The 27,438-nt window shown below is 49.0% G+C and overlaps 3 protein-coding genes across 11 annotated transcripts in view; 1 reads left to right on the top strand and 2 right to left on the bottom strand.

The window, feature by feature from the left end:
- Positions 1-380: 380 nt before the first annotated feature.
- On the top strand, positions 381-4,084 carry IRF7 (interferon regulatory factor 7). The gene is made up of 11 exons (XM_064425118.1): positions 381-488; positions 565-727; positions 921-1,083; positions 1,165-1,247; positions 1,402-1,447; positions 1,553-1,657; positions 1,731-1,985; positions 2,100-2,225; positions 2,358-2,738; positions 2,902-3,020; positions 3,708-4,084. Exons 1-11 carry the CDS (start codon positions 466-468, stop codon positions 3,852-3,854), a joined length of 1,611 nt encoding a protein of 536 aa, XP_064281188.1. The 5' UTR covers positions 381-465; the 3' UTR covers positions 3,855-4,084.
- A 136-nt stretch (positions 4,085-4,220) lies between these two features.
- LOC135303371 (malignant fibrous histiocytoma-amplified sequence 1-like) lies at positions 4,221-16,300 on the bottom strand. Of its 6 annotated transcripts, XM_064425110.1 has the most exons (11): positions 12,341-14,041; positions 10,513-11,392; positions 9,594-9,885; positions 9,017-9,203; positions 7,963-8,153; positions 7,375-7,862; positions 6,045-6,202; positions 5,396-5,555; positions 4,875-4,945; positions 4,668-4,774; positions 4,221-4,438 (listed from the first exon to the last, which is right to left on the bottom strand). In XM_064425110.1, exons 1-11 carry the CDS (start codon positions 12,513-12,515, stop codon positions 4,421-4,423), a joined length of 2,727 nt encoding a protein of 908 aa, XP_064281180.1. In that variant the 5' UTR covers positions 12,516-14,041; the 3' UTR covers positions 4,221-4,420. The 6 variants fall into 6 exon arrangements, with proteins under 6 accessions (XP_064281180.1, XP_064281184.1, XP_064281179.1 ...); XM_064425114.1 differs by lacking the exon at positions 12,341-14,041 and adding an exon at positions 15,968-16,300 and having other exon boundaries at positions 4,221-4,774; XM_064425109.1 differs by having other exon boundaries at positions 4,221-4,774.
- PHRF1 (PHD and ring finger domains 1) overlaps positions 14,197-27,438 on the bottom strand; it is a 27,721-nt gene continuing 14,479 nt past the window's right edge. For 2 of the 4 annotated variants that reach the window (XM_064425105.1, XM_064425106.1), the window contains exons 9-18: positions 27,072-27,201; positions 26,627-26,766; positions 25,621-25,808; positions 24,717-24,836; positions 22,704-22,858; positions 19,089-21,854; positions 18,241-18,392; positions 17,531-17,791; positions 16,332-16,460; positions 14,197-15,159 (exon numbers count right to left, since the gene is read on the bottom strand). In XM_064425105.1, the coding sequence (XP_064281175.1) occupies positions 15,025-15,159; positions 16,332-16,460; positions 17,531-17,791; positions 18,241-18,392; positions 19,089-21,854; positions 22,704-22,858; positions 24,717-24,836; positions 25,621-25,808; positions 26,627-26,766; positions 27,072-27,201 (4,176 nt within the window). In that variant the 3' untranslated portion in view covers positions 14,197-15,024. The remainder of the gene's footprint in view (positions 15,160-16,331; positions 16,461-17,530; positions 17,792-18,240; positions 18,393-19,088; positions 21,855-22,703; positions 22,859-24,716; positions 24,837-25,620; positions 25,809-26,626; positions 26,767-27,071; positions 27,202-27,438) is intronic. The other 2 variants (XM_064425108.1, XM_064425107.1) reach the window with 2 other exon arrangements.

Here is a 27,438-nt window from a genome sequence, read left to right as displayed (position 1 = left end):
GGCCCCGTGCTGGGGGGCACGGGCTGCCTCCGCTCTGCCTCTGTGCCCGGCGCTGCCCGCCGCACTTTGCCCTTTGCCGCTTTGTCACTTTTGGCCAAGGCAGCCGGGAGAAGAAGGATTAAAATAAACATCTGGACGTGGCCGGGGGTTTCCAGCTCCGGGAAGCCCCGGCTGGAAGGGGCGCGGCCAGCCCCCCGCGCTGCGGGATTCCCACGCCCGGCTTTGGGTCCGGGTTATTTATTCCAACTGCGGAGCCTCCGGGGCGGGGCGGGCCCGAGCATCGCGCGGGAGCCGCGGCGCTTTCACTTTCGGAAGGGACACGTGATTTCCAGGAAAACGAGAGGGGCGGATAAAGGATCGGGAAGGAGGCGGCCGAGGTTATTGCCTAGCTCGGCACGGCACGGCACGGCTCGGCACGGCACGGCTCGGCACGGCACGGCACGGCGGCTCTGCGGACCCGGCACCATGGCAGCGCCGGAGAAGGAGGGGTAAGCGGCGCCCAGCACCCCCGGGTCGCCGTCTCCGGGTGGCCCCGGCCCCCCCGGTGACGGTGTCCGCCCGCAGGGAAGCCCAGAAGCTGCGGTTCGGACAGTGGCTGCTGAACGCCGTCAACAGCGGGAGCTACCGGGGGCTGCGCTGGATCGACTCTGCCCACACCGTCTTCCGCGTCCCCTGGAAGCACAACGCCAGGAAGGACATCACCAGCAGTGACCTGGAGGTCTTCAAGGTGGGTGGGATGGGCGTCGCCAGCAGCAGCCTCAGGGTCTTCAATTTGCGTGGATAGGATGGTGGGATAGACCTCAGCAGCAAACTGAGGTCTTCAAGGTGGGAGCTAGGGAGGCGGGGGAAGACCAGTCATCCCTGGAAACCTGCATTCTCATGGAGCCAGGCACCCCACGTTCCCCTCCCTGCACCCCCAGGCCTGGGCAAAGATCAGTGGGCGGTATGAGGAAGGCTCCGAGGACCCGGCCAAGTGGAAGACCAACTTCCGCTGTGCCCTGAGCAGCACGCACTTGTTCAGGCTGGAACAGGACCATTCCAAGCGTGGTGATGACCCCCACAAGGTCTTCTCCGTTGTCTCAGGTGAGCCTCGCCCCATGGAGGGGCTGTGTTAGATGGGGTGGGCAATCTCAGGGCCTCCCATTCCTGGTCCTCTCCTTTCAGCCACTCTCCAGGACAGCAAGGAGGGAGATTCCAGCATCGCCAATCCTGTGGTGGACCAGCAGGCTGCACAACAGCAGCTGCAGGTAGCCAGGCACGGCAGGCCAGGGAAGGTCCCTGCTGCCACTCCACAAACATTGCTCTCAAGCTGCAGCCCGGCACCTGGCCAAAACGTGGGCTGAGGGAGGCTGGGTGCCTGGCAACCACAGCAGTAAGATCCTATTCTCCTTCCCTTTCCAGCTGGAGCTCCACCCCCAAGACATGGCCGCAGCTATCGCTGTCCCAGGTAAGCACTAGTCCCACAACCTTTTTTTGGGGGAGGACACCCACTAGGCTCAGCTGGGAGTGATTTTGTGGCTGTGAGATACCATACCTGCTGTGCTCCCCCTAGGAAGCACAGACCCCACAGAGCTCTCGATTCTGGAGGAGCTGCTGCAGCAGTGTGACATCTCTCCCCGCAACCTTGGCTCGCTGGCCCCATCCTGGGTGCCCGCAGGTGAGACCAGCTCTGCTCGCGGGGTGCAGAGTTGGTGACTGCCTGGGAGAGTGATCCCAGCACCTTCCCACAGGTGACACTCCCCACCAGGACATCATGCTCCAGCCTCACCAGGACACTGTGCTCCAGCCAATGCAGAACACCGTGCTGCAGCTTCACCAGGGCACCGTGCTCCAGCCAGTACAGGACACCCTGCTCCAGCCTTATGCAGACAGCAGCCAGAACAGCTGCTTCCCTCCCACGACATTTCCACAATGGGTGCCCACGGTGGAGCAGCCCACCTTGGACACCTACCAGCCCACGGGCCTCCTGCCACCAGAGGAGACAGGTGGGTGCCGTGGGACAGGATCTGGCCCGGGCTGTGGGAATGCCATAATGGGGTGGGAACAGGCCAGGGTGGCATCTGGAATGGTGACAGAGTGCTGCTCATCTCCCGCTGCAGGGGCCGTGCCCCCGCCGTGCCACCTGACGGAGGGCACGGTGCCCGTGCAGTACGCGGCGGAGGCGACGTTGTTCGTGCCTGCCGCCAGCCCCGTGCCACAGCCACGGCTGCTGCTGGACAACACAGGTGAGGGTTATTAATTATTCATAGCTACAAATTATTATTACAGTTATTAACAGTAAATATGCTTGGGGGTGCTTTGGGGAGGGGGATTGCTTCGGTTTGGAGGATGTGGCTTCTGATCACTTCCTGGTGCAGATGGCATCGTCTCCATCCTGGATGTCACCATCTACTACCGGGGCAAGGAGTTCCACCGGGAGGTGGTGGGGGGCAGCCGCTGCCTGCTGACCTACCAGCCCCGCAGCCTGCCGGGGCCGCCGTGCCCCTGGCACGTGGTGCACTTCCCCAGCCCCGCCAGCCTGGCCGACGGCAAGCAGCGGCGCATCACCGAGGAGCTGCTGGGCATTGCGGGGCTGCAGCTGGAGCAACGCGCCTACAAGGTCTTTGCCACCCGCCGGGAGAAGTGCAAGGTGTTCTGGGCCTTGTCCCAGCAGCTCGAGGGGGTCGAGGAGCCCCCACCCAACCTGCTCTGCCGGGACCGGGAAACGCCCATCTTTGACTTCAATGAGTTTTGCACGGGTGGGTAGGGGTGCAAAACGTAGTTCCCCCGTGTGTTGTTTCCTATCCAGCCTGGTTTAGGGGTCATGGGAGCCAGCCCCAGGGTGTTACAAGCACCCAAATCCTCCCAGCCCCTGTGTGCCCCCAGGCTCACCCCAAAACTGAGCCCTGTTTTGCCTCACAGAGCTGAGGGACTTCCGCAACGGCCAAAGGCGGCGATCCCCTGACTTCACCATCTACCTCTGCTTTGGGCAGGCCTTCTCCAAGGCCAAGCCTAAGGAGTCCAAGCTCATCCTGGTCAAGGTGCAGTAGCCAAAGCCCATCACAATCCCACTGCTGCCCAGGGAAGGGGAGAGACTCATGGAGGCCAGGGAAGCTGGGACTCTGGGTGCCTGAGGAGGGGGACCCTCAAGGTTGAGTTGGGTGGGAGGTGGAGGGTCTGGGTGCCTGAAGAGGGAGCCCTGGGGACTGAGGCAGGTGGGATTCTGGGTGCCCAGGGATGGGGACTCCTAGGTGATGGAGAGGTGACGGAGTTTCCTCAGGGACTGGGCAGAGGGAGCATCAGGGGCCAGGGGAGGCGAGTACTCGGGTGCACAAGGAGGGAGGCCTTCAGTGTGCAGTAGAGATGGGGATTTGGGAGCCCTCAGGATCTGGGGCAGATGGACATTTGGATAACCAAGGAGGGGGTACCTTGGGGACTGAGAGAGGTGGGGGAATTGAGTGACAGGGGAGGGGGACCCTTGGTGGCATGGGGGCTGCATGACCTGGGAGGGAACCCTTGGGGACCAGGGAAAACATGGGTTGAGAATGGGCCAGAGAAGACTCAGGGTCTGGGTGGGAGTTAGGGTGTGGAGGGACAGGGACCCTCAGGGGTTGGGGGAGACAAAGGGTGCCCCAGACATCTCCTCCCTGCACTCCAGGACAGGGCCATGCAGGTTTTTGCAGCTCTATCACACAGCTGCCCCTAACCCCAATGTTTTGCTGCTGCAGCTGGTGCCCAAGTTCTGTGAGTACTACTACGAGCAGGTGCTGCAGGAGGGAGCCTCCTCCCTGGACAGCCACACCATCAGCCTGCAGCTCTCCAACTCCTTCGACCTCATGGAGCTCATTGAGCAGTACACCATGCAGCTGGGCTGAGCCCTGCTCCCCAGGGCCCTGGCACAGGCAGCAGGACCTCTGGGCACCCCAGGCTCTGCAAACCGGCACCCCCCAACCCGAGGACACCTTCAGTGACCAGTCCTGGAGCTCACACCTTGCTTTTCTTCTCTGTCAGCTTCTAGTGTGTCTAGTTTTTGTGGAGCGTGGTAATTTACAGATTTATTTTCTTAATTATTCCAAGTTAAAAAGAAAATATATATATATATATAGAAATGTAGTTCTGTCTTGCCTGGATATCTGCCTCTGCTATCAGTCTGAAATCTTCACCACCCCCTTCTACCCCCAAAACCATGGGGTCTGTGCCCAGCCTTGTCTCAGCAAAGTCCCTGCTCGCAGGGGTGGGGTAGTATCAGAGAGCTTTGTCAGCACCTTCTTCCCCTTAAATTTGCGTGGATGAGGTGACTTCCCAGTGTGAAGGGATGCATTTATCAATGCATTTATTTCCATGCATTAAGGCTGCAAACATGACTTGCAAGCAGAATGCGTTGAGGACAGCTTGGCTTGGGCTAAACAAAAGTAATTCTTCGTTGAGCACTGGCCCAGAGTTACTCACTGGAGATGTTCTGGAAAAACAAGGCAGTAAGTACAACACGAAACACCCAGACCACCAGCTCAGAGGTGCAGAGGGGGCGGTGTCTCAGGGAGGAGTGTGGAATCCAGAGGGCTGCCTGAAGATGGGGTGTGCCCTCCCCAGCCTGCAGGCAACTGCATGCCTTCATTTGAGGAGCCAGACCATTCCTCTTGGTCCCTGGGCAAGGGCAGGCAGCAGTGACCTGGCAGCAGTGTCCTTACCTGCCGAGTGACCTGGATGCTGCTGGGCCCAAAGCTGGTGGTGCCGTAGCTTGTCACGTAATAGCAAGCAGAGGGCTGTGCTGGGGGCTCCTCCAGTGGCCTGGGTACTGTGGGAATGGGACACCCTTAGCCCCTCAGCCCCATGAAACCTTCAGTCCTCCTTCCCCTGAGCACAGCTGTGGCACAAACTCCGGACACTGGGCTCACCTTTGGGCAGGAGCAGCTCTGCACCAAAGCGGTGCCCACACGTCCCACAGGTTTTAACATCTTCCTTTGTCCTGTGGAGGAAAAAGCCCAGGAAAAGGAGCAGGAGCTGCTCTCAGCACCTCCCATGGAATATGATGCCAAGGCCATGGAAGAGGCTTGCTCTTCCCAGCCTGACCTGAGGTGCAGCTGCTGGTCGGACAGCCGCTGCCCTCCCAGGTGCCTGAGCACCTTCAGCTCCTCATGAAACAGGGACATGTGGGCACATCTCCAGAGTGAGCATTTTGTGCCTGAGCCCCAGAGCCTCAGCTTCTTCACCATTCCCTCCATGTTCCAATTTCCCACAGAGTGAGTGTTAACACCACATGGGACACGAGCTGCTATGGTCGGGAGAAGGGCACTGTGGTGCCTGGTGATTTTCATAACTAATTTCAAGTGGCTTTTAGAAGCTGACCAGCCTCACCAGCACTGCAGTAGTGACCACCGGGTCCTGCCCTTGCTTGGAGGGCACGGTGTGTACGTACGTGGCACCTGTGCCATCCATGTCTGGCCAGAGGAACTCTGCGGGACAGCCGGACGTTCGGCACGGAGTCTTCACACACACGTGCAGCCCCGGCCACTCCTCAGAGAGCTTCTGGATGATGAGCACAACTGCCACGAGGAAGTCCCAGGCAAACTGGAACCCTTCCAGGCAAAAGGAGAATGTTCTTTCTTACAGCCTCCAGCCACAGCAGCCCAGCAGATTCTGTTGTGACCCACACAACCCACAGCCTCAACTGTCAGACCAGCTCCACCCCAGTTAACCAAACTTCCATAAGGAATTTAATGATATGTTGGAAGAGCTCCCCAACTTGGGTGGCCCTTTTGCTTATCACTTGAAGACCCAGCCTTAGACTGCACTCTGCTGGGGCCTTCTGGGGAAGGATGACCCATTTGCTCCATGACAAGAACGAAAACTTGGCTTTCCACTTTCATGTGATACCTCTAGAGGAGTCCTGAACAGAATTCCATGGAGAAAGGGGAAACCTTTAAGTGGACTGCTGGTGGACCTAGGCCAGACTAGGACATGTGGCAGAGACTTTTTGGGACACTTCCCATAGGGCTGGAGGTGGCAGAAGCAGAGCAAGGAGGCACATGGGGTGGGGAGTGATGAAATATGGATCAGGGATTTACCTGTCCTTTCTGATGGCTTTCTGCCACGGAGCTCCAGGTAGCTGTAGGCCCTCTGGTTATTCTCTTTGATCAGCAGAGGTTTGCCATTGCATACAAGCAGGCAGGTCACCTTGGCCACCCAGTGTGTGGAATAGAAGGAGCAAGCTTTCACCAGGAACCTGCAAGGAGATTGCCCATGGCTTTCATCACTTCTCTCCTAGCTTATCTCTAATGCTGGAGAAACTGGATGGACTTGAAAATATGAACCAAGTTTCAGTAAGAACAGACACCAAATGAGGATCTTCCCCTGCTGAAAGCTCAAGCAGCAGGAGCAGCTTCTTAAACCAAAAGATCCTTCCAGAGTTTCCTGGTTTTGTCTGGGATGGAGTTTTTCTTCCTAGTAGCTGGTACAGTGCTGTGCTTTGGATTTAGGATGAGAATGATGTGGATAACACACTGATGTTTTAGTTGCTGCTGAACAGGGGTTTTTCAGGTTCTCAGGCTGCCCTGCCAGTGAGGGAGCTGGGAGAGTACAAGAAGCTGGGAGGGGACAGCCAGGACAGCTGACCCACAATGGCCAAAGGGTTGTCCCATGTGCAGTGGCATCATGCTCAGCCTATAAATCTGGGGGAGAGCTGCTTGGGGGACCATTGCTTGGGAACAGGCTGGCATGAGTTGGTTAGTGGTGAGCAAGTGTTTCTTATTTGCATCACCTATTCTTCTTGGTTTAACTTCTCTCTTTGCTATTTTCCTTTTCATTACAATATTATTATCACTATTACTGTTATTATTATAATTTATTTCAACTATTAAACTGTCTTTATCTCAACCCATGAGTTTTCTCTTTTTTCTGATTCTCTCCCCAAACCAGCTGGGGAAAGTGAGCAAGTGGCTCTGTGGTGTTTCGTTGTCGGTTAGGGTTTAGCCACAACACCATCAGATAAAACTCTAGACACAAGTCCAGAAAACCAGAAGTTCTAAAAACCGATACAGTTCCAACACCCATAGAAACTAGAACATTATTGGGTGAGACTGTGAGACTAGAACATTCTTGGGTGAGACCTCTGCCTGCCTGGATGGACACAGATTAGCCAAACACCCCTCCAGATGAAAGGGGAACCAGAAGGAGTGTGGCCTTTGCTCACATCCAAGCAGTGAACATTGCGAGGGGTTCACCCAGGGCCCTACACACGTGTGGTGCAGCTGAGAAGCCACCCTGGTGGCTTGACTCACAGCCTCAGGCCTCAGCAGACACAGTCTTAAGGGCCAAGGACTTGTGAGAGTCATCCTGGCACTGCCCCGAGCAAACTCAATCCCACAACCTCACTGATGGCCAGAAACCAGAGCTTACCTCTGGAAGAAGCCCTCAGGTATTTCAGGTGAGAAGTAGGCTCGGATGTGGAGGTCCTCGGGGTGATCTCCTCCCCACACCTCAGACACTTCCTCTGTCTGGTTCAGATAGGTTGGGAACAAGTACCAGGACTTGCCTTGGCTCTGTGTTGTCTCCCACGGCTTCCCAGGCACAAACTCCCTGGCCTGGGGGTTGAGTGCTTCAGCGTGCTTCACCTCCAGGCAGAGCTCAAAGTGCTCCAGGAGGCTGAAGAGCTTCCCTCTCCCTCTGTGAGGCCTGTGCCCCATGATTTCCTCAAAGACATCCCGCATCCCTTCCGAGCAGAGCTGGTGCTTCACCAAGGCACGCACAGCCTGGTGGCACAGCATTGCCTTTGACTTGAAGGTCCACACCCAGTTGGCCCTGTCTCTGATGGTGGCACGCTCCCCGATCAGCGTCTCCACGGAGATGCTCTCGAGCTGCTGCACGAGGTGGTGCCGCACCAGGAGCTGCATGGGAAGAGAAGGAGAGACCAGGTGGCAGTGAGAGGAGCCCAGCAAAGCTGCAGAACTTGGGCTCTACAGAGACGGCCCTGATCCCCACACTCACCTTGAACATCGTTATTAAAAACGTAGGCTGGAGGAAGACGGTGTTTTCCAAGTGCTGGATTTCCTCGTACCACACGACGAGCCCGATGCGGTGGAGGTAGCGCAGGATGTCCTGGAGGAGCTCTCTGTTCAGGCTGGCCAGCTGCCCCTGCTGGGAGAGTTTGCTGAGTAGGTACTGGAGGTCCATCATGCCTAGAGGGAGATGCAGGAGCTCAGCATGCTTCTATCAGACACAGCATTCCAAGGCAGGTGCTTCAGAGAGCCAGCAAACATCCACGTCATCTATGCCATCCCTGGGGAAGTAGCTGGGATTTGGTGACTGTGACCAAAAATGTTCTGCCTCTCCTCAGCTGTCCAACTGCCACCCTGAAGCTCCCACAGCAGTGGGAACAGCCTGCCAGGACTTTCTAAAAAACAAAGCTAATACTGGGGTTTTTAAAATTATTTGAGGAAGCAGGTTTGTTTCCAGCCAGAAAACCTCAGATTGCCAGTTAGACTGCCATTCAGCAATGTAGAGAGACAGACAACAAAATGTGACTTATGTCCACAAAAGAAAAGCATTTGCTCCTCGTTCTCTAACCTTACAGTGGCCAGAGGGGCCAGAGATGCCACTGGGAATTGGTGGAATTAACACCTGCAAGGCTGGAGCTGCCTGCTGGTTCTGCTAAGTCACAGGACACATGGAAAAAGGGTCTAGGAAAGGGTAGGGGCCATTAAATAAGGTTAGCAGGATGTAGGTTTGAAAACCACATTGTTGCATTAAAGCTGTGGAGCTCCTTCCTGCAAGATGTCTTTAATTGCTTACACAGCGAAAAGGGAAGAAAGAAAAACATCAGTGGAAAGCAAGAAACCAGACAATGTGGTCTGCTCAGGCATGCTTCAGCAAGAACACTGCAAGGTCTTCAGTAGTGACCCCACTGCCACACAAACAGGGCCAGAAGGTGCAGCAAGCACTGGAGAGCCCATCCCCAGCTCAGGAAAGCACTGGAGAGAGCCCGTACCAGGCACAGGACAGAAGCTCCTCCCAGAAACGTGGCAGAGGTGACAGCACTCACCATGGGCCGCCATCTCCTCGCTCTCTGCGATATCCGCGATGGCAGCTTCCACCTGCCTGTAGAGGGGCGGCAGCACTCGGACAACCTCAGGGAAGAGCTCCTCATTCTTCACATGCTTCAGAATAGTGGCCTCGAGCTTTCTGATGGCACGGTGATCCGTGCAGTTGACAGCAACTAAGTTTAAGATCTGGAAAAGAGGAATTTTTTAGCCTGTGAGGTAAAGGAAGGACCTAATGCCCATGGGATCACCCAGGGTGACAGAAGCCACTGGCTCAGCTTCAGAGGCACTTCCTTGACACCTCTGTTCTACAGCAGTTCCTGAAAATCACCTGGTCACCCCTCACACTCCTCCTCAGGCACTTGCTACAAGCCACAGGAGGAGATGCCCATCACCTGCTAGGGACAAGGACCCTGCAGGTCACAGCCAGGAGCTACCACGTCCACCCCAGCCTGGGGAGGGGCTGCAGCAGTGGCCTGATGCATTTGCTGCAGGTCACCTTAGCCAGTAGCATACTGGGCTGCCAGAGACAGCAGGGTGACCTCAGCCAGCCAGAACCCAGGATAATCTCAGCCCTACGGTTAACGTGCAGCTCTCCATCTCCTTCAGCCTCTCCCACTGGTCCACGTAAAACTTGGGCTCCTCACTGCCCTCCAGGTTGTCGATGAAGTGAGCAAGGTTGCTTTTTCTCTCTGCCAGCATGGCTGTGATCCTGGCCATGATGTCATGTGTCTTCTCTGCTACCTCCTGCTCCTGGCAGCAGTCCACATGGGTTCCCACAGGAAGCACCACTGAGTTTGGAACTCGCATGGACAGGTTGTTGATCCAGAAACCAACAAGCTCCTTGAAAGTTTTGTCATTAGTTTGGTACCTGGGGAGGGAGAAAAAGAAAATCCCAAATTCACATGTCACCCTCTGGATCTCCAGCCAACTTCCACCAGTACAGGCCTGACCACACACTTTGTGCTGTCCCAGGAGCTCACTGGACAAGAGCTCAGATCTCAGAATGTGAGATACAACCCACGGATGTGGGCTGTATCCAAGCTCATCCTTCAGTTCCCCATCCTTAAGCTATGGGGTATAGCAGAGTCAAACCCCGCTGTGGACAAGAGCATCCCTCTGTAGCACCAAACCCAAGCCTGATGCTCCCTCCATGTTCAGGGAACACCACAGGATACAGGAGGGATCACAGGGATTTGCTTCTTGCAGAAAGCAAGTCCACTTAGATGGGGTTCAGCTATCACATAAGGAGTTGATGCTTGTTTCAACCCTTCCAAACAGAAAGGGTTGAAAACACCTTTGGCAAGGTGATGACAGAGCTGGGGGATTAAAAGGTTGATCTGCAAAAAGGGGAAAGGGAGAACCAGCTAGTGCAATGGTGAGAAGACCAGGCCTCAAGGTCCAGTGGAAATGGTGTGAATTTGTGCAGTGCAAAGTTTCCCCAGCTCCTTTTTAGTTTCCTCACTCTACCTGGAAGCCAAACCAGCTCGGCACTTACATGTGAAGATTGATGACGAGGATGACGAGCGCCTGTGGGGTGATGAACACGTGGTGAGTCATGTAGTATTCCAGCTGGCCAGCAAAGTCCCAGAAGAGAAACGTGAAGTCCTCAATCTTGAACTCACTGATCTCTATCCCAACTGTTCGCTCTTCCTTGGGCACCAGTCTGGATTGCCCTTGCTTCAGGCTTCTGCAGATGGTGGACTTCCCTGCCAGCGAGGCCCCCAGGAACATGGTCTTGACCCTCTTGTCCTCCTGCCCCAAACCATGCTGAAGCTGGGTGAAGTAATTCCGGATCTGCTGAACGCCACCAGCGCACACTTCACTGGGCGGCTCCCGGAGGGGGTTCCCACTGGCCTTAAACATTTTCAGGGACTGTCCCTGGAAGAGCTCCCTGGGGAGCTGGCGGAGGGCGTTATTCTGCACGTGGAACTCCTGTAGGCGTGCCAGCTGCAGGACGGGCTGCGGGAAGGTCCGGAACAGGTTGTTGGAGATGTTGAGGTACTGGAGGCTGCCCCGACAGGCTGCCAGGTCCCTGGGGAGGGCACAGAGACGGTTGTTGTTCAGCCGCAGGTGCTTCAGCCTGGGGAGATGGGAGAAAACCCCCTCTGGGATGATCCGGATTTGGTTCTGATTCAGCTCAAGCCTCTCCAAACAGACCAGGCTCTGGATTTCATTGGGAAAGTCCACAAACTCATTCTTGGACAGTATCAGCTTCTTGAGGTTGCAAAGCCTAGAAATGCCAGTGATGCTCCTGAGCTTGTTCCTGTCAAGGTCAAGGCTCTCCAGCATGGAATTGCTCAGGACTGAGGGAGGGAGCACACGCAGCCTCTGGATAGAGAGATTCACTTCACGCAATCTGTCCTCCTGCTCCTGACCTGGACACATGGGACAGGGAAGGTGGTTAAAAGAGACTTTGACCCTTTGGAATTGCAGATCTCTTTTTTCTTTTTTTTGCAGGACTTTGGGATTACTTTGGCCAGCAAGGAAAAGCAGAGGAACTGGTTGACCAGTACAATCACAATTACTGCTTAAACAGCTCTTGTGTCCTCTCAAGAGAGGAACTGAAGCTGAGGATCTTGGCTGCGACTGAAGATGCAGGAACAGTTCCCACCAGATGTTGACCTGCAGCCCAAGTGTCACGTTAACAGATCTGCTCTCACACTTTGAGCCCTGCAAGAGCTCCAGCCACTGATGCATCTACCCCAAAACTGGGAGTTTTCTAATCCCAGCAGTGGGCTGCAGGGACTGCAGAGCTGACATCAGGACAGCTGCTCCCCAAATAACTCGCCCAGCCCATGAGGCCAGGGCCAGCGAGTTCAGACACTTCCTCTATCACATCCTCCCCCCTCCAGATGATGCTGTGATTCCCTGCAGGGATGCTCCCAGCCCCAGGAGACTGGGGAAATAACGCAGGGATGCTGGGGCTCCCCAACAGACAGGAAACACAGGCAGGGAGGGACTCAGTGATGGCTGAGAATGTTCCCAAAGAGAGGGTGTTTAGGGAAGAGAGATTTGCAGGTGAGGAGAGTGTGAATGGGATGGGGATCACATGATACCAGAGCAAAACATGGTTAGATTTGCTTTCCTCTCCCTTGTTTCACTTCCTCCCATGACGCCAAGCACAGCATCCCCTTATGCAATGCACCCAGCTCAGGGGCTGACTCATCATTTCTCAGCATCACCACTGAAACGTGGGATATGCTCCAAGCCCAGCAGGAAACCAAGCCTTCACCCTCTCCCAAATGCCCTCTCCCGCAGGGACAAGCCAAAGAACTCCCTCCACCACTGAGCCAGAGCAGTGAAGAGCCAGGGCAGCTACTCACAGGCTCTGGGCTGGGCCATGACCCTGCAGCGTGGCACCAGCTGGATCCTCCAGGCGCTCGCCTCCCCCTTTCGCTTCCTCCTCTTGTGCCGCTCCCGCCTCCCCGAGCTCTGCCAGAGAACCCCACCCTCTCTTTCTCCATCCAACCTCAGAGAAGCTCTCAAGAACCTGAACATTTCTGGCCAGATGGCAGGGCCGGGGTTATGTCCCAAAAGCAGTACTGGAGGTCACCTATGAAACAACCATGGCGGCAGAGTAGGTCCCAAGTAAAATTCCTGGTGCAGCTTCTCTCCCTGCCTGTGCTGAACAAGCTTTGGGCACCACCACTCTTCCACAGGAATGAAAGGACACTAAAAAGAGGTTATACTGTTACCAAACTACTGCCTCTATTGAATAAATAAGAGTTCTTCCCTTAAACAGGTAACAGCATCTGATCCAAGAGGGCCAACCAGAAAGGGGAAAAAGAAAAAAAAGCAAGTAGTTTACACAGTATACTAGAAAAAGTGTTCTAGAACACAGCAGAAGAGGAATTTTTAGGTATGCTTCTCATTGCCTCTCCCAGGAGGCAGCTTACAATTTGATTATTTTATTTTAATGGCAGACAGAATGAAAGAACCAGTATTCTTGTTCATGTAACTTCATCAGAAAGCTCGTGCAGAAGGTGTAGTTTTCAGTCTCAGCACCCCTCAGGCAATGGCAGGTGCAGAGGTAACAAATTTCACAGACCTTACAGTGCAGGCACTCCTAACACATCCTGCAACAGGCCAGGCCTGTTATCTTTATTGCCAGTACAAGGGTAACATTAAACAAGAATTTAAAGCAGTGAAAGAGCCTGAGGAATGAAACAGACTGACACTATCTTCCTGGTAAACAGAATGACACTACCTTCCTTCTATTATTAGGTCAAGGCTTATTTTTCACACCACCTGCCCTTTTTCATTCTGTATACAGACAGGTTATGGCAGAATTGCTTCTCTGAGACATTCAGAGATGTCCAATTTCCAGCCTAAATGTATGCACAACTAGATCACATTCTCTCATTCTTGTGCCAAGAGTGCCATTAAAGTTTCTGGATCTTTATTTTGTCAAGAAATCAATCAGCTGTGTTTGTATTTACAACCCCACACCTATGTTCCACATATGCATTCTAGCTCCAAGTTTAGCTTGAAAACTGTAACTTCTCTGCCAGCTGTTCTTCTGCATTCAGTAATGTGTCTTTTCCAAAAATCTGCAAGGCAACTCCAAAGTTATCACTTCCTTATGGTCCATCCAGGCTGCACCTCCATAGAGGAAGCATACAGAAGCAAGAAAGATTAGCTCCAAAACACTCAGGATTCATCCATAAACAGTGAGTGATGGGAGTGAAGCATTGTGCCAGTCCATACACCACTGGTATATAGGCTTGTTTTGTTTAAATAGGAAAAAAATAAACTCTCCAAAGCAGTTCCCATGAAGGGAAAGCCAGTTTCTGAGTAATAACTTACTGGCTTTCTCTTCAATTTCTCTGTGAAACATCTGCTCCCTAGCAGGATTTGATGGGGAATGATCCAAGTCAGGTTCAAGGTGCTGTATCATTTAAGGGCCTCTATTTCAGATGGGCACTTAAAAGACCTGCTGCTCTGCAGTACCTGCAGGCAAGGAGTTCTGCTAAAGCCATCCAGATGAAGTCAGGATGTGTGCTGGACTCCTTTGATTCTTGATAGGAATCTGCAGTTCTCCTGCAGAGGAGGAGGGACAATTACTAATCCAACTCCAGTTCTCTTCCACAAACACAGTATTCCTTACACAAGAGCCACGTGTGCAGTTTTACATGGAACAGCCAGGCCAAGAGGCAGATGAAAGACAAACGACACCTGCTACAGGACAAAAACCATTCAAAATAACTTTATAAACTCTGTCACATTTCTGCTTTGTACATCAGTTCAACCTTATCCTTCGGGCTTGTTATGGAAAATTGACAATGCTTGCTTTTTGCTTCGCTTTTCCTGAAAGGCAGACACAAAACCAGCCATCAGTGCATTATTTACACAAGTGCAACACAATCTCCCACCCCAAAATTAATTTTTTTCACTAACAAGGTACTTCCAACAGAATGTAAATAAACACCACAGCATGAGCAGTGTTTCTGAAGTCAGTTTATAAAGGTTAGGTCATTTCTGCAATCCCCAAATGCCAGAGCGAGTAAAAGTTCCGCTCACCATCCAACGGGCTAAAAATACAACATTTCAAGTATTAAATCAGAAATTTCTAAAGACAGTCCATATTTCGATAAATAAACACAAGGGAAACAGTATACAGCTCTCAATATACTGTATGAAAAGTGGTGTCCAGTTTCAAACTTTATCAAGACAAGTGCACAGCCCAAAAACGTGATCAAAGTAACCCTGAAAACTGCAGCAATCCGGGAGCTCCAAACATGAATCTCTTCTGTGTTTCCTCTCGAATTACTCTGCTGGTCTGAGGCATTTGATTGTTATTTAGTTCTACAGCTGTAGGTAATCCAAAAAAATCCTGAATTCATTCCCATATGGAAACAATTCAAGAGAAGGTTCCATAGATAAAGTCTATGATCATCTTGCTTCTCTGCACTCTGCTTACAATGGGATGCAACTGGAGGTCTGTTATTCCCATAGTGTCCACAGCTAGGAGAAGTTCAGCCCAAGTCATGCTGGCTGTGGATTGCTCTCAGTTTTCCACTTCACGTGTGTCTTCACCATCAGTTTTCTTATGTTTCCTCATATGTTTGTATTTTTCCACATATGCCTTCACAAGGTTAGCCACCTTCATAGGGTTGATCTCTCCACTTTTGCTGTGGCAGATCTGCATGGGATCAGAGAGGGCACTTGGTCAATGACAGCAGCTCTGGCAAGTGGCAGAGAGGCCCTAGGCTGCACAGGGGAGCCAATTCCTGCACTGACTCCAAGGCTCATAGCAGGGTACATAAAGCAGCAAACAAAGACAAGAGCAGTATTTCCTTCAAGCATTCCAGGAATGGCCAGAGCTTATCTACAGAGCACCAACTCAAGGCAGAGGCATCTCAAAGCAAAAAGACTCATTTTTACTACAGGCTTTTCCACCCGTCCATCCAGTTTTACACAATACGTGGCAACCAAGGAAGTGTTGATATCCCAGTTTTGGGATGTTTTTGAGGAAGCAATGCTCAGATTAAAAGAATCTATCGGTTTTGAGAACACATTTTGAGACAGGGGAGAAAGAACAGACCCTACACAAGTTACTTTATCTCTCTTCAGAGAGGAGTTCAGAATGACTTCAGTAGCAACTGGCACTGCTCAGCTCCCCCACAAACACATGGGTCACACGGAAGATGTGAAATTCCAGCCATTACCTTGGGGATTCTTATTTATGATGGAATTTCTCAGTGATAGCAGGAATGCAGAGCAGAGAGAAATTACAGATCTCTGAGGTATCAACTAACTGCCTTGACCACAGGAGCATTACTTCCCCTCACAAGACAACATTTACTTGCTGACTGCGTCTTTTGTAGCCATGATCTATTCAACACTAAGACTTGAGATAGAAGTTAGTATAGCAAAATTGCAAGGCTCTCTTCCAAGGTTCAGGGACACCACAGATGCTCAAGGACCTAATGCACAAAATATTTTCTCACTTTATCAGAAACAGCTAGAATTTGGCTGAAGGTCCTAGCGAGGGGGATTTGACCATTCTCACCCAGGGCAGATACCATGTAACATTTCAGCTCATGCAACAGAAGCTTAGCAATGCTCTCATCCACTGAAAACATGACCTCATAAAAGGAACAGACTGACAGCTCTCATCAATGGCACCAAAGAGTCTGGCTTAAAGCAACTGCTGCTTCACCACAGGACTGCAGAGTATGAGTCAGGCTCCAAAGATCTGCTAGCCCAGTTATGGCATGCAATTGCTGACATGGCAAGTGCAATCTAAAGTACTGCCACTTACGTAATGACCTGCCCAGCTCCTCCTCTCCACCTCCTTCCATGGGCCCTCACCTTTTGCACTGCTTTCCGTAGGATGCTCTTGTACTCCTCCTTTGTAATCTCCCTCTTCTGGTAAAAAGGTTTGATGGCAAGTTTCACTTCTTCCACAGCCCTTTCTTGCATGTGAAGTTTCTTCATGTACTGCACAGGAAAGAGAACTTCATTATCTTGTGCTGTCTTGGGAATGGTTTCTGAATCTGTTTTACTTAGAAATGCTCAAACAACAAAAATTCTCATTTCTCAATTTCAACAACCCAAGTAATCACCTCAAAGTGATTTCCTTTATAGTCAGTTACTGTCTTGAAACAAATACCAGTTTGCACTATGAGGAGCCCTTGCCATATAAAACATTTATTCTGTATCTTAAATAATGTGTTTTAAGCAAGTGACTACAATGTGGACTTCCTGATTTTGGTCTCCTCCTTTCCTTCCAACAACTCTAAATTAAACATACATCCAACAAAAGGCATCATATTCTAAAAGCAGCAAACCACAACTGTGAATATAAGTGTCAGATAGCTCTGAAGACAATGTGAAAATTGCAGAGTTGCCTATGAAGTAATGATTACAGATGCCACCAAAACAAGTTAATAAAAACTGTTGCTCATAAATGGAGGCTCAGTGGGAAATGCATCTTACTGTTTGGTTTATGGTATGAAGCAAAATAATGGGCCAAGTTGTTTTTGTTCTTGTGTTAGCATCCACTGTGCCTAGAGCAGATGGTCTGTGAAGCAAACCCAAAACTCATCAGCAAGGGACTTGCACTGAAAGATCTCCAAAGTGTTTTACTATCTTTGCATTTTCAGTGCTGATAAGGAACCAAATACAGTCCTACCTCTCTACAGAACTGTTATGAGAATTGACATTATTTCAAAGCTGGAGGGGAAATGAGAAAACCAGGTGTTTAGAGAAACTTGGACATTGTGGTTTCTGGAAAGTCCCAAATATTCATGTAAGAAAGTTTCAGAACTTTAAGAATGTATTTCAGATGTTTTAATCCCTCTCTGTTCTATTGTGATGAACCAATATAAAGTACTTCAAATGAAGTAAGGCCCAAATGAATTCAAAGACAGGATTGCCTGCTGCTCCTGGGTTAGCACAGTCAGTTACCAAAACCAGCAGGGCTGGGAAAATACAGTACAGAAAGTTAAAAAATCCCCCAAATGAAAAAGTTCAAATAAACAGCTCACTGATTTTATGCATTCACTCACTTCCTCGTTTTTTGTTTTATCCACTGGAGCTTTGGGTGCTTTCATCTTTTCCTCCACACTTCCAACAGAAGCAGCTTGGATGCCTGGCTCAGATGCCGTGGCCAGGCTGCCTGGCTCTGGGGTGAGGCTCTGTCCTGCCACGCAGCCCAGAGCTGGAAGACTGCCCTGCATGATGAACTGCACGGTGGGCTGGCTCACCGGGGCGTAGGGGGGCAGGCTGGAGGGCAGAGCTGGCGCCAGAGGGACGTTCTGACAGTACACCTGTGAGACAGACAGCGCTCTGTAAACCTCGTGCTGACAAGAGAACATCAGAGCAGGATCTTCAGAGCACCTCTATCCACCACGAGCTACCACCAGCCCCAATCCCCTTTTAGCTGGTGGACAGCACAGACCGACGGCTCAGACCAAGGCTACCAAGCCAACATTTACAGCCTGATCAGTCAGGAAGAAGCTCGCAGCTTCTCAGGCAGCACTGTCCTTCTGCAAGCTACTGCTGAAAGCTGCAGGTACAGAGCAGAATTAAAAGATAGTAAGTTTCTTCAATTTTAAGGAGCACCTAAGAGATTAAATGATTGGAGGATTGCTGAGGTGTATAGGCTACATGAAATGCACCACACGCAAACTGCCATGAGAGAAGAGTGTTGCACAACGAGGGCACAGATGAGATGGGATGCCTTCCATGACACTTGGGTGCTGGAATAGGAACCAACCTGAGAGGAATCTAGATCAGGAAACATAGGCTCGGGAATCATATAATTGGTTGGAGGAGGCTCATTTAACTGCACCTGATTTAACGTTTGGTTCAAGTCCTCTGCTTTCCAGGCCCCTTCTTTTGCTCGCTGCAGTTTGTAAAACGGCATCCCTAGGTATCCCAAGGGAAGGAAAAGAAAACATCTTAAGAACAAAATAATCAGTCAAAGATTCAAACCCAATTCTATTTTAAGAATTAAAATAAAAAGCATCAAACAACAGAACTAGCTATAGAAGGAATTTTTTAGCATTCGTATTTTAAAGCTTCTGGTAATAGAGAACCTCCCATCCCCTTGAGCAATTGCTCCCTACTGAGTTTATCTGTTGAGAGTAACCAACAAGAACAACACGGGTAACTCTGTCAACACAAATAGCACGGGTTCCCAAGCCAAACTGTTTCTGGCAGCTTTTGTTTAGCAGCATTCACAGGAGTGAGCTACAGAGCCCCGTCATACTCCTTGGTTTTGAGAAACATTTATAAAGTCTGAAGGCAAAGCAAGCATTCTAGTTGAGTGCAGACAGGGTGGGACACAGGCTGCCAGCGCAGAGATGGGGCTGCTGCACGCGCCTCACGAGCGAACAAGCTGCCACTGGCTGAGCTGTGTGACAGCACGTCCTCTCCAATTCATTACCACAGCTCACCTCGTCATTTCAACCAGTGCAAAATGCCAGCTCTCAGGACTGCAGACCACAGCATCATCCCAGCTCAGATGACAGAGCTCTTACACTACAACCACGTTTGGCCAGGCACCAAAACCCTAAGCCTTATACAGTTTCAACTGCTGTTTATTTTCTAAAAGAAACTTACTTGGTGCTTTTCCAGCAGACAACGTGCCACCTTCCTCCTCTTGAAGATTCCACGTAACTCTTTTCACTGGTGCTTTTGATTTCAAGGCAGGACCCTGAGGTACCACTTCCAGTTCAGGCTTAGTGAAATTACTTGTATTTTCATTTGAGACAAGGCACTCCTCCTTAACCTCCCTCACACAATCCGTGACTTTGCTTTTGGATGAGCTTTGCATCGGTGCAGCCTCAGCTGGAACGTGCATGATAACTTCCTTCTTTGGGCGCTGCTCCATCAGAGATGGACATAATGCAGTATTTTCTATTTTAACTGTAATCTCTAGATTTGTATTGCTACAGCTACCGAGCACTGCTGTATCAGTACTATTCATTAAGTCTGTTTCAGCAAAAGAATCCACATGGCCAATTGGGACACAACTGTTTGTGATCTCTGGTGCAGGGAATGCAGTTTCACTGCTCACCTCCTGACAGATGGGCTCCACCTTTATAGTTTCTTGGACCTCTCTCAGCTGAACTGGGGTCTCAGTCTGTATTTCCTCAAGTTTGACATTTGGTTGGATGGTTATGGAAAGCCCTTCTAGCACTAGCTCCTCTTTTGGCTCTTGTTTCAGAGCATGGGGTTGCTCCAGACACCTGGTCACATTTTCAGCTGGAAGCTTTTGATCCTCTTCTGGTGCAGGAGGAAGCAAGGTGTCTTTTGATCTGTGTTTCCTTTCTTTGGAACGTGATCGGGATCGCACTCTTTTTTCCTTTGATTTGCTGCTTTTGTGCTCCCGAGATCGAGATGCAGACCGAGACCGAGATCTCCATTTTCTCCTCTCCCGAGATCTGGATCTCGATCTCTTTCTGTCCCTTGACTTCAAACTACTTTCTTTATCATGCCTCTCGTAGCTTTTGTCCCTCCTGTGCTTCCGCCTTTTAGTCCTCTCAGCGCTGTTCGACTGGGAGCGGTCCCTCCGCCTCGATCTCGAGCGAGACCGTCTTTTCTTTTTCCTATTTTCATAAAAATCAGAAGTACTTCCAGGACTACCCGAACGTGACCTAGATTTTCTTCTGTCCCTAGACCAAGAAGTTTTTGCCTTTTTATCCTTGGTTTTATCCTTTGTTTTCTTTTTTTTGGATCGTTCGTGACTGCTGGAACGGTCAGTAGAAGACCTCCTGCTCTTGGATTTTAACGTGTGCGTTTTGCTGTGCTCTTCCCCACCTGACCAAGAGGTAGATCTGGAGCTTCGGTCCCTTGAGTGTGCTCTATCTCTTGATGCTGAACGTGATCTCTTACGCTCTTTGACAAGTGCTTTTTTCCTTTTCATCTTCTTCTTGCTTCGGGAGCTGGAGTTTGAACAGGATCTAGAACGTGATCGCCTCTCTGCTTGCTCTACCTTTTGGACTTTCTGCTGCTCATCACTCTTTGAGGGACTATCTGGTTCTATTTTCACATTAATATTAGGTCTAATCAATTCCTCAGCATTAAAGAACACATTAGGTCCTTCTCTGCTTTCCTCCTTTAAACACTTGGTATTAGAAACTTCCTTAACAGCAGATGAAGTGCAAGGACTGCCTAGGACATCTTGCTCATCCACATTGTCTCGTTCTTCTGTATCAGAGATCTGTTCTACAATCCTGCTTGCTACTGTCACATCATCACGAGACTCTGTGTTACTGGATGGCACGTCAGAGTCAGTCCCAGATCCAAATATGTTTTCTACTCTGTAAGGGGTGAAACGACGGACAGTTTGAAATGTTTGAACTTTGGGATTTTCAATGGAAATAGTCCTGGTGATATTAGTTAGTGGGATCCCTGAGCCAAGCCTTTCAGGACTGCTGTTTGCTGAACTCGAGTCCGATCCTGTTGGCTCAAAGGGATCATAGATTTCACTTTTGACCTGCTTTTTCTTTACTGAGAAAAGCGGTGAAGGACTCTCCTTCTGCTGCACTTCATCGTCCACAGGGCGGAAGGTATTACAAAATCCTGGGTTAGACAGCTTGCTGGGATGTCCTGTGTTCCCAGGAATATTGATTTTAAAACTCTCAAAAGGGCCCTTGCCCCTCGAAGTGCCCAGCAGCGATGAACCGCTAGAGCCGCCGGGATGGGTGGAGAAAGACACCCCGCCTGGACGGGTCTGTTGCTGTGGTTCCTTGGAATTTGACTTCTGACTTTCCACCCTGCTACCCTTTCCTGGCTGGTTAGTGCTCTCCTTGCCAGTCAGCTGGGTTATACAGGAGCTAGGGATATTACAGCTTTGGCTTCCTGCAGGTTCCGGCTCCACCTGCTTGCTGCTGGTTTCTTTTTTAATCTTTGGTATCCTGGGAAGCTCAAAGATGTCAATTCTCTGAGAAGGTGGTTTTACTGGCTGCCTCACAGTTATAGCTTTTGAGCCAGAATTCAAGTTACAGCTCAGGGGCTTTGAAGATGAATCAGTGGGTAGAAAGTCTTTAGATTTTCCATTACATCTGGGTATTTCACCTAACTTTGAGCCATGCCTGCCCAAAGTCGATGTATTCTGAGTCTGGACAGACCTGGGTGTCATTGAATATTCTGATTTTTCAGTTGCTTTTTCTGGTGCAGTCCATGCAGGGCTTGCTGCAGACTCACTCCTGCTCAGTGAGGATGGAGGTGATGAGAACAAGGGTCTGGAGTGAACATCCAGTCCCGAGGAAATGGAAGGTCTGGCCATGGAGCTGCTTGCTGTGGTCCCTGCTGCACTTGGGGGGGTGTTATGGCCTGAACCATCCTCCACTCTCGAGTCATTGGATTTTCTGTGAAATGGAGCTATGGCACACAAACAGACAATTCAGCTTTTCAGGATATATCTGGATATTTTCTGCCAATGTTAACAGAAGTACTGAGCTAATTATTTTAAGTTCCACTGTGGTTTGGAGACATGCCCACAGTAATAAGGATGTCCAACAGTTCTTTTGGTCAGATACTCACAGTTCAGTGCCAGACAACCACATCTTTGAGACAAACACTAATGTTTAGGAAATAAATTATTCTGTTCTGTAGGTATCACCCGATTAGTGCTCATTATCCTGTAGTTGCTGATTGACAGAAATGACTATAACAGAGGACGTTAGAGGTACTTATTTTAAGAATAAAGCTCTAAGTTTCAATTTTAACAGATTCTTTCCTAGTAATGTCATGCCAAGGCAAGACACAGCTGGAGATGATAGCACATATTTAGAACTCTACTTTTGCAAAGAAATTCTTGCTAAGGTCCTTCATCCTGCTCTTCAAACTGAAGATCACAGGCATGGCAGCAGTGCACAACACATGCCAGAAAAATTGGGTTTTAAGATAACTCTGGTCTATCCAGTCCTACATTTTTTATAACAAAGCAAAGCATGAAATCACCGTGAAGCTCTTCTGAAAGAAGAAAACCATGCATTAAAAATAAAATGCTCCAGTATCATCTCAGGTCTCATTTAAACACAGACAAGCAACACTATTTCAGAACATCCATCTTATAAAACAGATTGCTATTGGCAGCTATTGAATCTATCCTATATATTCTGAGGCTCAGTAAGTGCATCCCTAAGCTTAAAGCTATGCAGGCTGGAGGATCAGGGCAGATGTGGATGAAAGAGAGGCAAGTAGCACTATGATGTGCCAAGTCCTTACCTTCCTTCTTTGCTGTCAGTGACCCATCTCTGTTGATGACCACATCTGAGCTGCTCATCATGAGAAGGCTCTGTCCAGACAAGATACTTCCCAACAGATCAGGCACAGGAGCAGCTTCTGCTTCTTGATCAGGACTCATGGCAGGCACACTGCTTCTGCATGTTTCAGAGGAGTTACATTTCCTTTACTCTTACAGCACTTGTTCTATACACACACATTACATTAAGAAGAAACCAAAGTCAAGGGCATAAACAGAGATCAGCCAGGGAAGTTCACTTGTATTTTTGACTTCACTAGAGTCATTCAGTCCCCAACCTTCTAAGACAAATAGAAGGTGAAGCTTTTACTGACTTCCCACAGGAATAACACAAAATAACAAAGTAATTGCATCTGAGACTTTTGGTTAGCAAATGCTGGTGCTCACTGTATTGTATATCAAGAATAACATTCTAGTGCATTTAAAATGCATTTTTGGAGGATAAACCACTGATTACTACTTCAGAGCTATTTCTATCCTAGCTGCCTCTCTTGCCCTCACTAAATCACAAACACAAATGTATTCCTCAGGCCTACACTTTGAACTAAAAAAAAAAAAAATGACAGAGCTTGAGCCAGTGTTTAACCACAAGGTGCCACTGGTAGGGGTAGCCAAGGGCATGGCATAGAAAAATTACACTGAAAACCAACTGCAATGCTCCCACACATGGGACAGCACAAACACTCTCCTTTACACTTTGCTCAATCTTATAAAAATGGTTTAAGTTCTCAGTTCTTGAAATATGGACTGATAAGGTGTTTCTGGTGTTGGGCATTTCAGTTTTTCTCTCTTTGCCTTCGTATTGATGGGATTTGGGGAGTTGTTTTGAGTTTGCTAAAAAACAAACTTCCAAAGGAACCCAGCTCTCTGACGCAGCCAGATTTCATTTCTGTATGACAACAAAGCAAACTTCATTAACATAATGTACACCAAAGACCTGTAATGACATACAACAGAGAGCCAAAATGGGAATGCTAAAGGAATCAGCTGCTGAGGCCAGACCAGGAAACTCAGTGCAGCCCCGACCAATGGAGCCTTTAGATGAGCTGAGTATCAGCTAAACAGTTCTATCTTCTAATCAATATGCTACTCAAATAACTCTGAGGACATGGAAAGCTTCCTGAAAGGCTCCCTTCAGGACTGAAATGGGAAAGGCAGACAAATAACCCAAGTTATCATAGAAACAGACTACCTTAATCCTGAGAAACCAACCTTCACCCTAGAGTCAGATGCATTAGAGGACAGCTATGTAACCCTTTCATACCTTTAACCACTTAAGTTGAGCTACCATAATTTCTATTCTGCTCCCTCAGCCTTGCAGTTTTCTGTGATTCTGCTAGTACTTGCTCAGTGATTTTCCTCATCCGTTTTCTTATCATGCTCCCAACTCCCTGTGTCCTGCCCCTCAGCCTTGAAAAGTCACAGTGGCTGCCAGTGGGGGGCAGCCAGGGCTCCCTGGCAGGCTGGCAACACACAGCAAAGCAACTGTTGAACTGCAGGGTCAAAGCAAGCTTCTCCTTAATTTTCTGAGCTCCCACAAACAGCAGCAGAACTGGGTGAGGTGGGTATAGCCCTCACCTCCTCAGGATGTGCAACTGGATTTCCCAGCCCTCTCAAAGAAGCAAGTGTTTTTTTAAAAGTTAATGACACTGGAATTTAAAACATACTAATGGGGTTAAAAAATAGTCAAAAACCAGAAAGTAAGAAGAGACAGATTAGGGTGGAAATATCAATTTTAAATTTCAACAGAAATGTTAAAGGTATGATGAAAGAGCGTATGTGTTCAATATAAAAACAATTTTTGCACAAAATGATGTGGTTATTTACATATGCTTGTGCAGGTATGCATGTACACACACACATGCACTCTTTAGAAGATAGGGTAAGAAAAGGGTCAAACAAAGAGGATCACTAGGTATATTCTTCTGTTAGGGTCATTAGACAACTAAGAATAATAAAACAGCATGGACTTTTACCTGGGAAGTCCCACAGAAATGGGTCTAGCGACAGGACGGTGAGACCTCAGTGCTGACTGGGATAGAACTCTCCTTTTGGCACTCACTGGCGAATCTGGATTTGCTGGAACCTCTTCATTACTGTGATAAAACATGAACCCTGAAATTGTCTGAAATGTTTTTCACATCAAAGAGATGATACCGCTATGACAGATACAGTTAGAGAGCATTGTATGTTTTATTATGATATATTAAAAAATATTTGTGCAATATATTTATTTTCTGTTCTGCCTAAATAGAACAGCTTGATTCAAACAGCAGAGACTCAAGTGTACATTTCCATATCTAAAATGTTAAATGGACAATTTTCTTTTATGAAAGGATGAAAAAGAAGTATTCAGTGGAAAACTAAATTTCTCCAACATTAATTTCAGATGCCCCCTCCCCAAAAATTCAAAGTTTACGAGTGACATACGGCATAGTAAGATTTCTCCTGAATTTGAAGTGTCTGGAAAAATGAAGATAAGAGAAGGAGAAACATGGAAGATTTCAGAGGTCCATTTAATTTTGTGTTTACTGTATATCAAATATGTCACCTGTTTTCACTTTAAATAAATACATAAAAAGCAATGGATTAGGACCAGACTCCTTCAGATTCTAACTGTTGAAGAACCTCACAGATCTTACCAAAAGTTTTCAGGAGGCTGAAATTATTTCAGAAAAACACTTTAGAGGTTGATTCCTTACAAGTTTAGCAACTCAGCCCAGAAGGAAAGAAAGAACAGGCCATTATGTGTCCCCATGGGTTGTGTACCCAAAGCTGCCTTCAGATGTGAGATTCACACTCTGCACGGAGCCGTATGCACCAACAACCCAACAGCTGTTAAATTACCAGGTCCCTTATCACAGTCCAGAGCTCTCTCACCTTTCATAAGGATCCAACTCATATGGATCTCCAAACACAGAGAGAGAAGCTGCACCAATATCTGCTCTCATCAGCCCAAGTGAGGGCTCTGTTGGTTTGTACATGGAAGGAAGTGAGGCCCCACGCACAGGCTTGCTGAGACCAAGGGTTCTTGCAATACGGGAGCGAGTAGTAACCTCATTTTTTCCCTGCACAGACAAAGAGATTGGGTTATTTTTATGTTAGAGCACGTAACTTTGTGTTCAAAGCCCCAAATTCCCTTAAGCTATGTACAGTCATCAGGTTACTACCATCAGCAGCACAAGTGGTGTGCATTTATTGTCTATGTTTGTTTTAAAGCAATTATGAAACTCGTAACTAGGCCCACAAACAGAGACTGCACTCATCAGATATAAGTGACCAGATAAATTAAGCTTCTAAACATCTTTAATAATATCAATGTTCAAAGTTACTGGTCTCTTATTAAATGCTGGAGTTCTGGCTCCAAGATGTAGACTCTAGTTACAGTAGGTGACAAAAAGAATCAAGCTGGTGCAGAGTATTCTGCAGAGTAATTTACAAGAGAACACTACCCCCAGCTGAAAGGGATTTTGAGAGCTTTACAGCTGATAAGCTGGGTTTGCAACAGCACAGCCACAAACATCCACAGCCTATTACAAAGAACAGGTGCTGGCAATTTTAACTGAGCTTGCATCAGTACCAAGTAAACACTACAGCTGAATGGCAAGGCAGGACACAAAGCCTGCAGGACGTGCTTTACAATCTGATCCCAACTGTCCAGGTAACAGGATATGTCAGCATAGCCAGCAAGCCTGTCTGGAAGTTGCAATTCATTTCCACATACAGCATCTTTCTGGAGCACCCTGGACACATCCTGCACAGACTCCCACCAGAAAGAAAGGTGCCTGCTATGACTGAAAGGTGGCATTTCTTCCAGCTGAATCTCATGTTACAATGCTTTTACAGAGGGCTGAAAACTGCCACTGACTGGCAGAAACTCACTCACATGTGACCTTACTCTCGTCTTTTTCCCCCTTCTCTTCTTTGTCAGACGCTTGCGTCTCTTCAGCTGTGCCCCTGAACTCTTCTTCCCAGCAGCAGATTTCTTCTGAGTTCTTTTTTTGCCTCCTACTTTCTTCCGCCTTCCTGATGGGACAAAAACCAACAATCTGGCTAAGTGCTGGCACTGTATTTTACACTGCAGTCCCCTTCTCATCCCCCCATGACACACAAAGCAGCTCAAAAGCCACACAGCATGCCACCAACAGCATAGAAAAAGTGACATCATTAGGATTCAGTTAAAAACAGCCTTTGTGACACTTCTCGGCAGAGGTGGTAGAGGGAAAGAAGAAAATGCACGTGGGATACCTCCACAGCTGTGCAGGTGTGGCAGCACACGGCTGATGCATTTTGTAGGATTCAGGCTCCCCTGAGGTGCCTGATGTCCTTACCAGTTTTCCTCTTCTGCCTGGCAGGAGCGCGTGGTGCCAGAGGCCGTTGGTACACGGCTGTGTTCAGGCCTGCTACGACTGCCTCGATTGTTTCATCCAGAAGAGAGGACATCAGGTACCCTGGCACGTGCTGTGGGGAGGATCAGAAGTTACACCATGCAGGTACCTAAAGTTCAGCAACATTTAATTACAAAAGCATTTGATAAAAAATGGATTTGAGAGTCAAATGGGGAAACTTCTCACATCACCAGGCTGCCAGTTAAACAATTATGTCACTTTTTAAATCTACTGACTGGCACATTAAGGATCTTGTTGTTCAGCCTCCTTCAGAGTTACATGCATGCTCCCAGCTCCTCACTGTGCTTGG

The sequence above is a fragment of the Passer domesticus genome, chromosome 6 (assembly GCF_036417665.1).
Source record: "Passer domesticus isolate bPasDom1 chromosome 6, bPasDom1.hap1, whole genome shotgun sequence".
NCBI lineage: Eukaryota > Metazoa > Chordata > Aves > Passeriformes > Passeridae > Passer > Passer domesticus.
This window is presented reverse-complemented; position numbering and strand designations above follow the sequence as displayed.